This window comes from Xenopus laevis, chromosome 8S, assembly GCF_017654675.1.
Source record: "Xenopus laevis strain J_2021 chromosome 8S, Xenopus_laevis_v10.1, whole genome shotgun sequence".
Taxonomy (NCBI): Eukaryota; Metazoa; Chordata; class Amphibia; order Anura; family Pipidae; genus Xenopus; species Xenopus laevis.
Window position 1 is genome coordinate 46629574 of NC_054386.1, and position 14967 is coordinate 46644540.

Here is a 14967-nt window from a genome sequence, read left to right on the forward strand (position 1 = left end):
TTTTCTCAGTAATAATAAAACAGTGGGGGTCGTTTATCAACACAGGGCAAAGTTGCCCATGGGCAGTAACCCATGGCAACCAATCAGATTGCTGCATTCATTTTCCTACTTGCAGCTGGCTTCAAAAATCTTATCACTGATTGGTTGCTATAGGTAACTGCCCATGGGCAAATTTGTCCAGTCTTGACAAATGAGCCCCAGTATCTTGTACTTGACCCCAACTAAGATATAATTAATTCTTATTGTAAATATATATATATATATATATATATACTTTAAACAGCATATAGGGGAATAGAGAGAACATAGAACTATGGTTTTTAAATTATGAAAGGTACATTCAATAGTGATGGGCGAATTTGTCCCAATTCGCAAAATGGGCAAAAAATTTGCGAAATGTGGATTTTGACTCTGGCGCCCATTAACGTCAATTCCGTTGCCGGCATCAAAAAAATTTTTGTTGCTGGCAAATTTTTGCTACAAATTTGCGAATTTATTAGCCAGCAGTGACATGCAGGAATTCGCCACAAATTCTCGCCTGACGAATAAATTCACCCATCACTAACATTCAACAATAGCAGAGTGGATACTGCTCTGGATTAATGGAGGCATGGCATAGAACAACTTAACAGGGTTTATATAGACTATAAATCCAAAATAGAAACATAATCAGTAATACAATTGTGGTTGTATAAATGATTAGGCTAGATTAAAACAATAATATGCTGTATTTAAGATTGCATAGCTTAATAAATACTGTAAGTAAGCACGTGAGCAAAAATAATGCAACACTCTTTTCATTAAAATGACAATATTTGCAGCATTTGATGTGATGCACCACAAGGTGCAGCAAAAACATACATACAGTAATACAGCACAAATCCGGGGATGGAACTGCAAAACACACAAGAACAATACTATGATAAAATGACAGCACTGTAGTGTGTATAACATGAACCCTCTGTATTTAGATGGTGCAGCTATGTTCATACCGCACAAAGAAATGGTCGGTTCTTTGCCTGGATGGCACCTATGCGATGTATTTAAAAAAGAAGCCTTACGATGTAAGTATGCAAATATACTCATTTTATGCAGTGCAACATAATCATAGTCAGACAGTAAGTTGGATTTTGCATCTGTATGGAAATAGAAGAGAAATATCCAATGTCAAAGAAAATGATTAAAATTGTCAGACCAATGAATTTCTCCAGAAGGTGGACCACTGAACATGATATAAAACATATGATCCAGGGGTCTTCAGAAGGAGGCAAGGAGGGGGTTAACACAATTTAACTGTCATATGGTCAGCCTGTTTCAGAATCTCAGTGTTGTACAAATCCAGTGCATGGTTTATACGTATGATCTCACTGTTTGTCAACTTCAAGCGGTGCTTCAGCATACAAGAAAAAAGGTCCAGTTGGGGTTTGCCTGGTCCTGCTGGTGGAGCTAAGCGATTTATCCTCTCACGAATATCCAACATAAGCAGCATTACGGATGAGGATGAATAGAACTGCCCGCTTTGAGAATAGGACTGATTGACCTGCTGCACTGCACTGCGGAGAAGATCTGGATTAAATCGTAAGCTGTAACCATACAACTGAACTTCTGAGATCTTCACATAAAACTGTCTCTTGGTTGGGTCAGAAAGATCTACTGGGCTTTGGCCAGTCTCATTACGTGTAAGAGTTGGAAGGCGTGTGCGACTGCGAAGGTAAATATGCACGGTTTCAAAGAATGTCTTCCAGCGATTTCCCAATAACAGAGTCCAATTAAAGCATTGGCTGTTCTGAAGCCTTGTTTTCTCCCACTTTGGATAGCCATGCTCCCCAAAAGGCATACTCCATCCCTCTGAATGGCTTCCACTAAACGGATTTACATAGACAAAGAAGCTTGGGTCTAAAGTGGTGTTACGGGCCTGGCAAATGCGCATGGACATTCCAATAACCATATGGATAAACTCTACTCGATTTTTGTTGCTTTTCAATGTGAGAGACATCCTCTTTCTCCAGCGTGGATCAAAAAATGTGTCTAATCTTATCTCATTGCTAATGAAGGTGGTATGGACATGAAGTCGAGAGTCCATCTTCTGCAGAAGATAACGAAGCTCCTGATCTTGGAAGTCCAGTTCAGTCTCAAGGCTCATAAATTGCTCACTACGTTCTGAGTCAACATTCTGTGCCTCACAACGGCCACGGTACAGTTTGAAGCCCTTGTTGCAGGAGCCACATAGTGAAATGTTGGCCATACTGCACATTGCACAACTCTGGTTCCCCCCAATAATGCAAGGAATAGGTCGCTGGCAAAGACTACTACCTCCATGGCACACACAGCTCCTTTGACTTTCCAAAAAGGTTCCCCAAAAACCATTCTCATTGCAGTAAAGCAAGGACTGCACTCGAGCCAACCACTGTTGAATTGTCCTGTTAAAAAAGGAGATTGGAATTCTTAGTTACAAATACATAATTTGTACATGTAATTATTTCCCTTATACCATTAAATATAAGAGGGATCAAATTAGCAAGGCCTATACGTGTTCAATCATGGAAATTATTCCTAAAAATACAGAGCAAAATGCTTATTATAAGCAATTTAGAGCATAAAGAAGTCTTGAACAGGTATGGGACCTGTTATCCAGAATGCTCAGGACCTGGTGTCTTCCAGATAAGGGGTATTTCTGTAATTCGGATCACTTTACTAATTTTAAGTCTACAAAACATAATGTAAACATTAAATAAACACAATAGGGTAAATTTGCCATCAATAAGGATTAATTATATCTTATTTGGTATCAAGTACAAGGTACTGTTTTATTTTCACTACAAGCAAGGGAAAGTTGTGTTCACAAAGCATTTTTAAAGCATTAAGCCGGGGTGCAATGAGGCTGTGACCACTAAATTCATATAGACAAATACAATAGGTTCTCTGTTCTCAACCCATTATCAATATATTTAAGACATTGAGACCTTTTGTGCCTTAAGCTAACAAAAAATGCCCTTCTCTGTAGACAAAACAGGGATTGTTTGTCCAAATATTTTTTTATAGTTGTTGAATTATCCTCACTCACCACTGCAGCCAAACACTATTGCTCTATGAAGCTGCGGTTTTATTGATTTTGTTTATTGACTATCTTTCTATTCAGGCCATCCCCTATTCTTCTTCATGTCTTTCCTTCACACCACTGCCTGGTTGCTAAGGTAAAATGGACTCCAGCAACCTGTATCTGCAAAAATTTCAAAGTTGTGAACTGCTGAACATACCTATTGCAAATTGTTTTAGCCCTAATTATTCCTTAGGTGCGAAAAAAAATAAGCAGTTACATAGCATGCAAGGCAAACTCACAAGAGTTTTGGCTTTTGGTTTGGCTTCTTTCATTTCTATGATACATTTATCCATCAGCTTGACTTCTACCAATGCTTTATCTATGCTATATGTTTTTTAGTAGTGACATAATAATTAGTCCATTAGGCCTTAAGCATAATAGGGATATCATAAGACCGATTTTCAGCATCAACCTTGCTTAAACATGAAAATTGCTTCAGTAGAGTACTATAAGACTGCTGGTTTTCTTTCTTCTTCCCCCTCAACTTAATATGTTTGCAACAGCACTTTTTGATTAGTTTGTTCTATGAGGGTTGTAAAGCCCTTATCTTTTATTTTGTTACAGTATTCATCATGACATAGCAGTGTAAACCATTTGAGAAAGGTTTCTTGCAGACAACTGGTTTTGCAAATGAATTATAAGGGCCCACTGATGCTAAGTGGGATGGGATCTGGGATGGACAATATTTCTAAAATGTAGAACAGAATTGGAGTATAGAGGAAGGGTCAGAATGTAAGAGACAAGAGCAAAGGGTGGGGTACAGAAGAGAAAAAGTAAGTGGAAAAAAATCAAAGCTATAGTAAAAGAGAAAGTGGTAGAATAAAATGAAGGAAGAGATAGGGAAGATGTGATTGTAAAGTAGATAGACAGTGTAGAGCAGATAAAGATAAAGGGATGAAAAGGGGTAATATGGAGGAATGCAAAAGTGGTAGTTAGTGGTAGAAAGATGCAGAAGTGGTAGAACAGAAAAGAAGGTGAAAATGTGCAAAGGAAAAGGTAAGGTTGGACATAAAAGACAATATCTTAACAATCTTAATAAGTTTATGAAGAAAAGAACAAAAAGAACATTTATTGATAAGAAAAGTGAAAATATGGATTAAAGCCTTTCCTCATCAAACACATCCCTTTCAAATGACATAATAATCACTTACCGCTCTCTAGGTAGCTGGTGATTGGGATTGTGCCGACACCGAAGGCTGAGTCCAAAAAGTTTGCGTGCTGTGCGCTGCATCTTTTGCCTCTGCATCTCTAGTAAGTTCTGGAGCAATTTATAGCGACTTTGCATTTCCCAGTCATTGCCCCAATGCTGGTGAATGACTCCAATGCTCAGAAAATGGCTACTAGGTAAATGCTTCATAAAAGATTTAAACTCATCTGAAAAAAATAATGGACAATTGGTTAGATGAAGACAAATGAGTTATATGACTGCAACAAGAAATTTACCAAACACTGAAGGCAGGTGTAACGGGGAGATCACCCAGCACATTTATGAAGTCACTTGATGTAATGTTTCAGGGGCGTACCCCATTGTCAGACATTGTCTGCCGCTATACCTCGCTACACTTGCCTTCAGTGTTTGGTAAATTTCTTGTTGCAGTACTTTGGGAGAGATGCCAACCAGCACAGGGTATTCCATTCTGGAGAGGCTGGGGGGAAAAGAAAGCTTGCTTGCTTGCTACAAATTAGTTATATGACACCTTGTATGTAAGGACTAGAATAATTAAAGCACTCCCAAAAGTGGTCAGGGAAAAACACACTTGTCTTAATGCAAACAATGCTAAATAGGCATGGCTAGGAACCCAAAAAAAATTACTACAGCACATAGAATGTGACCCAAATTTGACTTAATTCTTGGATTAGTATTCCCCCATGGCTACTTTTTGGCAATTTCTGACTAAGCTTGTATTTTTTCTAAACACTTGAAGGCAGATTTATGGAACTTTGCTTTTCAGGGATTGGGCACACTATTTAGGAATGCACAGGTGTTTTCTGCAAACAATGGCTTTAGTTTGTGTTGCCATTTTTTCCAGGTTTTTGACAATAATAAAAAGCTCACACTTAAATACCCATTCAGCAGAAAATCAAAGAAATCAGTTGCAGAAAATGCAAGTGAATTCAGGAATTATTTAATAGCCCATATATCTACCCCATGTAAACAGGGTGGCCTGCTCAATGCAACTCTTGGAAAGAAACAGAATTTTTTTTTTTTTCTAAATTTTCCTATCCGTAAAAAAGGATAAGGGTAAATATAACTAGAAGTATGAGAATAATAGGGAGAGAAGTAGAAATAAGACAAGACAAGGATACATAAATGTTTAGAATAAAAAGGACAGTAAAAGTATATAGCAGGTGGCATGAGAAGTGGCATGAGAAGTATGATGAGAACAGAAAACAAAGACAATGAGGGGCGATGAAGAGAGAGAAAAAGAAAGCAGGCATATTAAGTAAGAATACTGGAGAAAGCTGGGAGAGCTAAAGAAAAGTTAGTAGCTGAATCAAATGATGAAGGATTAGAAAATTATTACTGGAGAATTATTCCAGGTCAGTTAAAAAGCAAAAAACTGGTATTTTGTCACACATGTAGTGACTAGAATAAACAAGTCAACACTCATATTGCATAATATCTGTAATTGCATAATACATGTTATGATCTAGATTTAGATATGCAAGGAAAAGTCTAAAACCTATGTCTAAACATTTAATTTGCAACATGCATAATCCAAACGGATAAACTGCTATTAGTAATTGCTCAATAGAATAGAACTGAAGAGCTCCTCTAAGAATAAGATATTTTTAAGTGACTTTTTAAAGTACTTACAGAACAAATTAGATATTTGTAGTACAAAGCACTGTGTATCTTGTCGGTGCTATATAAATAAATGATGATGATTGTACATTTACAAATGCCAGGCATAAAGCAGTAGGTAGACTTAGGGGCAGATTTATCAAGGGTCGAGGTGAATTTTCAAATGAAAAAAATTCAAATTTCGAGCTAATTTTTGTGTACTTCAACTAGGGAATAGTCCAAATTTGATTTGAATTTGAAAAAAATTCAAAATTCGAATATTGCAATCTGTCATGTACTGTCTCTTTAAAAATTCAACTTCAACCATTCGCCATCTAAAACCTGCCAAATTGCTGATTTAGCCTATGGGGGAACCTCCTAGAACCTATTTGGAGTAAATTGGTGGACTTTGAAAAATCAAAGTTTTTTTTGGGATTTGAATTCGGCCGAATACGGACCAATTCGATCGAAAACAGACCTATTCGACCAACAAAAAAAACTTTGACTTAATTTTGGTCTTCATATCCTAATAAATTTTTCTACTTTTTACATTTGTTTCTTTATTTTTGTAGATCCGCACATCCTTTTGGATACAGTGTTTATAATTTTGATTGGTCTTTTTGAATTCGAATTTCGAAGTTTTTCAATTCGACCCTTGATAAATATGCCCCTTAAGGTAGAACTACATGGGCGATTTCCGGCGGATCCCACGCGATGAGCCAAAATGCAGGCGTCAAATCGGATGCAACGGAAAATAAGGTAAGAAATACAAATGTCAGATCTTGTCGCAGCGTTCATCCGACACGACTGCATGCATGCAACATCTGTATTCGACAGTCGTGTCATGTCGGATGAATGCTGCGACACCAACCAAGATTGCTATTGCTTACCTTATTCTCTGTCGCATCTGATTTGACGCCTGTGTTTTGGCACATCGCGACCACCGAAAACGCATTGAAATTGGCCGTGTAGTTCTTTATGTGAAGGGAAAGCACTCCTTTGTAGGGATGGGGGAATTTTTTCGCCTTGTTTCGCTGTGGAAATGACGCCCATAGACTTGTATGGCATCGTGCATCAAGAAAAAAATGACACACATCAAAAAAATTTTGACGCCCGTAGACTTTAATGGGCGTCGGCGACATTTTGCCAGCGGCGAATTTTTGGCAAAACGGGTCTAATTGGCCCAAGCCTACTCCTTTGCAGTGAATTCAATGAGTATTGCATATAAAGCTTATAGTATCTAGTATATATCATGAAACTTTATACCTGATGAATTAAAGAAAGTATTCATTGACAACTGCTTTCTGCATACAAACTTTTAGCCAGTTCTCTATCAATGTAGTTTTAGGGATGTGTAAAATAGCCATCACCAGTATTATTAGCAGGCAGTCCCTCAGTGTTATAGACACCTAACTGGGTCCTAAAATACAGTTGGGAGGGGTACTGTTTCCTATTCCTGCTCTAAGCTATGCCCCTTGCTGTTTCTCAAAGTGACCAGCAGATGGCACTGTGCTAGAGTATAAATTCCTCTGAAGCCATGCTTTCAGTGTCCATTTTGTGCTGGCTGTAACCTGAACAGGCAGGTAGAGCTCTGTGGAGCCTAGACAGGTCAGGTCTAGTAAGGACATGCTACTCACCCTTAAGAGGCCACTCTAGGAGTGACAGATAGACAGCTGAACAGCTCAAGGCTCCGACGAGGAGAGTCAGAGGGATTAAGATCCAGGGTAGTAATTGCCCAGAAGTAGGGATTAAGTGTATAGGAACAGGGTAGATAGATTCCCCTCAGGTTCCACTTAGGGAAAAGGCTGAAAGCTGGGTGTACCTTTATTGCACGTCCTCTTGCCTGTGGGGACTAATACTGACCAAATGGTGCTGTGAGTATTGCCTATCCAATGTTGATGCAAAATTCGGTTTGCTCTATTGTATACTCCATTGAGGATTGTATATGTTCAATAAATATGTTCATGGTTAAGTTATAAGAACCACTGGCGCTCAATTATTATACCCTGCAATTCAGTTACAGTTATGCCTCCACACCCTGCCTCCACACCGTTGCGAAGGCTTACTCCCTAAGATTATAGGTCTCATCCGGAGCACATTTATTGGGAGTGGAGCTCAATAGTAGTGTACAGAACACACAATTTACTATAGCGCTACATAGTATTAATGTGGTGTTAAGGCAGTGCTATGTTTGTATGGCACGAGGCAAGCTAATACCATCTATTTTCAAAAGGCTTAACACTGCATGTGAACGGCTTTTTAGCTCCTTTTATCCCATCTCACTCTAACCAGGTTTGGTTTTCTGATCCTCTTATCAAAGTACAGTGAGTGCCACCAAGACCAAAAGAACATAGTTTAGAAAGCTCTCTCAAATGTCTTGGCAAATTTCAAGTAGGCCATGAAAAGAGATACTGCCTTTGTCTCTTCAAGAATAACCAGAGGTCTCCACAGCAATGATTAATTTCTTCATTGCTATATGCAGGAGGGGGAGGCATGTCTTGTCAGAACCAAGCTAAATGTTATTGTTACACTGTGTCAGAACCAATTTGGATTAAAAAACTGATCTCTGTGTTAGTTGGACAATACACTGGTCTGCCATGTTAAGCAATACTGGACTCAGTAAAACATTATAGCTCATGATTCACTGACTTTAATTTGATAAAACACCACCAAAGGCGCCAAACTGAGTTGTTAAAGGGGTGGTTGACATTCGAGAAGTTTTTGTATGTTACAGAATGGCCATTTCTAAGAAACTTTTCCTTTGGTCTTTATTATATTTTTTTATTTAGTTTTTTTTTACTTATTTGCCTTCTTCTTCTGACTCTTTCCAGCTTTCAAATAGGGGTCACTGACCCCCATCTAAAAAACAAATGCTCTGTAAGGCTACACATGTATTGTTATTGCTACTATTCATTGCTCATCTTTCTATTCAGACCCTCTCCTATTCATATTCCAGTCACTTATTCAAATCAATGTATGGTTGCTAAAGGAATTTGGCCCTTAGCAACCAGATAGCTGAAATTGAAAACTGGAAAACAGCTGACTAAAATGCTAAATGACTTAAAACCACAAGTAATACAAAATGAAGACCGATTGGAAATTGTCTCAAAATATCCCTCTCTACATAATGCTAGCTGATGTGAAGGTGAACAGCCCTTTTAAATAAGTAAATCCTCTGTGGTTTTATTAAAACCAGGTTTGCTTTAGGATAGGGGCCCAGCAAAGCATCTGTGCATTAATTGGAACTATGCTAATTTTGAGAAATATAAAAAAGCATGCTGTGAGGACATTTTCAACACAAAGAGAAGTAAAAGAAATTAAGCTGAAATTGCAATGAAAGTTACACAGTTTAAAATATCATCAGCACTATTCCACAAGTCTTTTGAAGTTGTGCGGTGGGTCAAAGGGGCAGTTCACTTTTAAATCAACTTAAGTTAATTAAGTAAATTAAATATTTAAAATTGAATTAAGCATTTAAGTAAAATGTAGCATAAATATGCATTTGTAGCCTCACATGTCATTTGTTTTATGCATGAGGTTAGTGACCGCCACTTGAAAGCTGGAAATAGTCAGGCAAATAGTCCAAAGACTACTAGAAATAATAATGAAGCCCAGAATTAGCCATTCTATAACATACTAAGAGTTAACTTAAAGGTGAACCATAAATAATGCATATGCAGACAATCAGAATTAGCATGAACATTAAGATTCTTTGGGCTCACCTGAGCTCTCAAAGTCTCTGTATGCTTGTGCCCAAGCTTTGCCCTGATTAGTAAGTGTGTTCTCCATTATTTGTACATCATTTATAGGGCAATTACACTGAGGGTAAGATTCAGAGCAAAGGCAGGAGCACTGACTATTCTTGCACACATAGTCTCCTTCTCCATTACACATAATGTAACTCAATGCAGACTGTACAAACTTCTCCCGCAGGTATTGAGGGACAATGATCTGCAGACCTGGGAGTAACGACATGAGAGGCAATTAGAATAATACATACAAGTACCAAAATATTAAATAACAATATAATAATATAATTATAATAATTGACATTTTTGGGACATGAGTGCATATAAAAAAATAAATATGTTACCATCTGTGGTAGCCTGTCACATTGCCATATTTATGCTCATGTTCTGGGATAACAATGGAAAATAGGGCCAACATTTTACTGGCCTAAGTGGAGGAGGGCCGATAATGGAAGTCAGTGTTGGCCACTCCCCCTTTTAAACCACACCCACTGTAAACCACACCCACATTACCACAAGAACTTTTAAGATAATATCCACATTAACGGTGGTAGCATACCAAAAAATAAAATGGTTGCTGCGCACCGCAGGGAAATCCCTCATCACTCATATGTGAAAAATTTAAGTCATGTTAAAAACATACCCTTAAATCCATATACCTCACCCTCCCCTGTGGATAATACAACAACCCCCCAACACATGATTAAATACCTTAGGGGCCCTTAACAACAATTTCCAAATGCTAACAAATCTCAAGAACAAACCCCTAACAGGTTTACATTCCACAGGTAGCATAGGGCAAGCAGAGAATGGCACACACACGCAGCACTGGGCAAGCAGAGAATGAAACACACAGGGAGGCAGGGCCGGGCCAAGGTATTTTTGCACCCTAGGCAAAGGCTTCAATCAGTGCCCCCCCAGTCCTGCATTACCATTTTCCACCTTACCAGTCATATAGCCCCCTGTACCTGTGCCAGCACCTATCATATTGCCTCTATTTGTATCTATGCCAATGGCAGTCAATCCCCCAGATTGCCCCCAGGCCCCAATCTGTACCTGTGCCAGCATTAGCCAAAACATCCATCATAATTTTACCCCCTATCTGTACCTATGCCAGCAGCAACCAACATAATCCATCATATTGCCCCAATTTGTACCTGTTCCAGCAGTAGTCAAAAATCCATCATATTGCCCTCAAACATCTGTGTACCTGTGCCAGCAGCCACCATATTTCATCATGTACCTGAGCCAGCAGCAGCCAATCCCTTATATTGCCCCCAATCTGTACCTGTGCCAGCATCAGCCAAAAAATACACACTATTGCCTCCATATATGTACTTGTGCCAGCAGCAGCCAAATATCCATCATATCATCTGTTTACCTGTGCAAGTAGCAGCCAAGATATTGCCCACCTGTGCCAGCAGCTGCCCAAAGGGAGCTGGGAGTGATTCTGTCTGGAACAGGGGGTTTATAAAGTTGAAAAACTATTAAAGGCCAAGCAAATCAGGGTTTAAAAAAGAAAGAAAGGAAATTCCCCTTAAAAGTGTGCCCCCCCCATGATTGCGCCGTAGGTGGGCGCCTACTCTGCCTGCCCCTAGTTCCAGCCATGCAGGGAGGGAAGGCAGAACAGAGCAGGAGACAGGGAAACCTAACAGTCTAATATGTATTACATACAGTGACACAGTGCTGGTGCCTCATTAGCATTTTGTATAAAGTGTGAACAGGTGAACAATGTGGGCAGTTTCAGTCTGGGTCTCAGGTGTGAACAATACAGGCTTTAGGATATAAACAATAGCAGTGTCACAAGTGTGAACAATGCAGGAGGATCACAGGTATGAACAATACAGGGTATTAGAGTCTGATTTTGAGGTTTGAACAATGCAGGATGCAGTTTATCTCTACAGTCATACCTTTTAAAGTTTACATATGGTAAGCAGACACAGCATCTGGGGGGCCAAAGAAGAGGGGGTCGCGGGCCACATGCGCCTGCGGGCCGCCAGTTGGACAGCCCTGGTTTATATAACAAGCTGCTGTGTAGCCATGGGGACAGCCATTCACGCACAGGACACACAGCAGATAAAAGATACCTTTTGATGAATCCCAATGTATACAACAGAGTTTATCTGTTATCTGCTGTGTATCCTGTGCCATTTCTCCTTTTTCAGTTTTGAATGGCTGCCCCATGGCTACACAGCAGCTTGTAGATATAGTAGAGTTTCTGAAGCACAGAGCAACAGGACATTATATTTTCATTACTTTAAAATACATTTATTTATTTGGTGTTTGTTCCTTTAAATTCATACCGACACATTGCTATAATTCACAGGAATGTGTTATTAGCACACTGCCTATCCTTCTATAGGCTGGAGTACAAATTTAAACTTTACTCCAAATCCAACCTATTGAAGAATTTGGCTTTCTTAAATGAGAAGGAAAAGGCATGTTACGCTTGGGGGTGCCAAAGTTAGGTACCCCCAAATGATTGTATATACTTACCCGACACCCCGGCCAGTGCTCCTATCAGCTGAAAGCTGCACTGGCCCGGTGAGCACCACAGAGCGATCCTCTTCCTGCTTCTTCTTACGGCTGCGCAGTAGAGTGAGAAGCCAAATGAACGAAAAAGCCAGCTATTTCATTCTAATGCGCATGTCGCAGGAAATTTCGAGAAAGAAGAGACAGAAAGAGGATCGCTCTTTGATGCTTGCTGGAATAACCCCAGGCAGGTGCAGTTTTCTGCTGATAGAAGCACCAGCCTGGGGTAAGTAAATACAATCACCTGGAGGTGCCCAACTTTTGGCACCCCCAAGTAAAAATGCCTTTCCTTCTCCTTTAAGCCCACTGTGAGTAACAAAATCACACCTATTTCGGAGTGTCAGTACAGCTGATGAGAACAGGTTTAAGGGGATTTAAAAGAGAAAAGAGGTCATACATTGCTAGAACAATATAATAACACATTCTTATGAACTATAGTAACGTTTTGTATCACTTTTACTTATTTTAGTAATAATACTAATACAAGGGCTCCAGAAGTTATGGTATTGTATTCCCATATGAACTAGTAGGGGTATTTTCAGACACATGTAGGATTTGTATTTTTTTTTCTGGTTATCTTCCAGCAAACAGGGTAGTGAGGGTTAGTATAAGGTCATTATTGTGTAGGCAATATGTATAGGTATAGGACCATGTTTTCTCATACCTTAAATTTACAAGAACATCATGGAAACATTAAATAAAACCCAACAGGCTGATTCTGCTTCCAATAAGGATTAATTATATCTTAATTTGGATCAAGTACAAAATACTGTTTTATCATTACAGATGAAAAGGAAATCATTTAAAAAAAAATTAGATTATTTGGATAAAATGTGCTTTTGGATAATGGGTTTCCAGATAACATATCACATACCTGTATAATAAACTAACCCTTCAATCTTTGCCAATTACACAATGTTGGTGTTTTCCCATCTCCCACATTTTGGGTTAAAGTGCCATGCTTTTTAGAATACGTCACATTTAATGGGGTTGTACTGGAGCTGACGAAAGAAAGATAGGCTAAAATATAGTGGGATGCCTATGGAGTCTATGGGAGACAGCTATTCTGTAATTCGGAGCTTTACGGATAACAGGTTAGCGGATAATAGGTCCTATACCTGTAATATACACGACATTTCCTGTGAAACAAAACTAATCTTTATTTCCAGGCAGCTGTCAGGCAAGGTGACAGAATGGGGAAGTTTTGGGAAGTTTGGAAAAAAATAATACTTTGTGACTTTAGGGTGTGGTGATAGCAAACTTCAGTACTGTTAAGAAGCACATTTGGCCACCCATACCCAACAACATTGTCCTGTATACCTAGCAGAACAAAAGCTATGAGTTACTGAAGAAATACATTACAAATTTGCTGTTATTCACAAATTTTCTTCAAACGAAATACACTAGTATGACTTGTTAATTTATTTTATTTTAGAGAGGGCATAACATTTGGTACTGTTTATAAAATACACACTTACCCTGTAAATGCAGCTTGCTCTCCATGCTCTGAAGTAGCACTGAGCTAACAGAGTCAAGATTGTCATAGCTGCTACAGCCCAGTGGCCCTGTACGGGTTTCTGTCACCTGTAAAAAGATTAAGTATTATGCCAAAGTATATTTATAATGCATTTTGTTTACCATTTGCCTCAGTTACCTTAAAGGAGAACTAAACCCTGGAAATAAATATGGTTAAAAATACCATATTTTACATACTGAATGTATTGCACCATCCTAAAGTTTCAGCATCTCAATATCAGCAATGATCCAGGACTTCAAACTTGTCCTGGACCTTTGTTTATCTTAACATGTTCTACTCCTTGTGTGTGAAGTCCTGGGTGTGCTCTTAATGTTTCTGATTTGTTCTTGACCCTGCCTGACCCTGACCAAGTCTTATTCGCCCATCACTATACATTAATGTTCTTTAAAAATACATGGATGGAGAGCAGGCAATCTTTTTGACCCTTTTAGACTTGAGGAGCAGAACTTTTAAATGAAGTAATGCAAAAAGGAGAAATTCTCATCCTCCATTCTCTAAACCAGGATCTTCTTCAGAACCTTGAATATCATGAGAATCAGAGAGAATATGCATGCCCACAGACTGTTCCAATCTGAGTAGAAGCATCCACTACCACCTGCACATGGGGAGCTCTGGAGAAAATTCACCTGATCTTGCAGTTGTGTTGTTTAGCCATGAGATCCACAAGAGGCCTCCCCTCTTTCCTTGTTATCATATTGAAGATCTCCCTGTTCAGAGTTCACGCCTCTTGATCCAGGATCTGACAACTCAGGAAGCTGGCATGCTGATTTAGAATTCCCAGTATGTGCATTGCTATTTCACCCATCAGAAACCTCTGGGCAAAAAACAAAATCAGCTCCAAGTCCCGCATCATCCTGGTGCCTCCCTGGCATATATAGGAGACTGCTGCCACACTGTATGATTTTATCCAAACAAGCCTGTAAGACTTAAAAAACAGCTCTGATCTCTAACAGCTTCCATTGCTTCCATTGCATGTGTGACAAGTCTTGTGTGTGTATATATATATATATATATATATATATATATATATATATATATATATATATATATATATATATATATATATATATATATATGTGTGTGTGTCTATATATATATATATGTGTGTATAGGACTGGCCAGATATGGGATGACTTTGATGTAGTTGGCCAGCTTAAATATATTGCAATATATGGACAAACATATGGACAAACAATACCTGTTTTGTTTAAAGGGTAAGGCATTTTTCAGTGGCAGTATGCACAAAATGTCTCTGTCTTGAAGC

At 38.8% G+C, this 14967-nt stretch overlaps 1 protein-coding gene across 1 annotated transcript in view; it reads right to left on the reverse strand.

Annotated features, from left to right (window-relative positions):
- Positions 1–709: 709 nt before the first annotated feature.
- brinp1.S (bone morphogenetic protein/retinoic acid inducible neural-specific 1 S homeolog) overlaps positions 710–14967 on the reverse strand; it is a 172063-nt gene continuing 157805 nt past the window's right edge. Inside the window, exons 5-8 of the mRNA XM_018232907.2 lie at positions 13645–13750; positions 9608–9844; positions 4252–4474; positions 710–2420 (exon numbers count right to left, since the gene is read on the reverse strand). Of these exons, the coding sequence (XP_018088396.1) occupies positions 1280–2420; positions 4252–4474; positions 9608–9844; positions 13645–13750 (1707 nt within the window). The 3' untranslated portion in view covers positions 710–1279. The remainder of the gene's footprint in view (positions 2421–4251; positions 4475–9607; positions 9845–13644; positions 13751–14967) is intronic.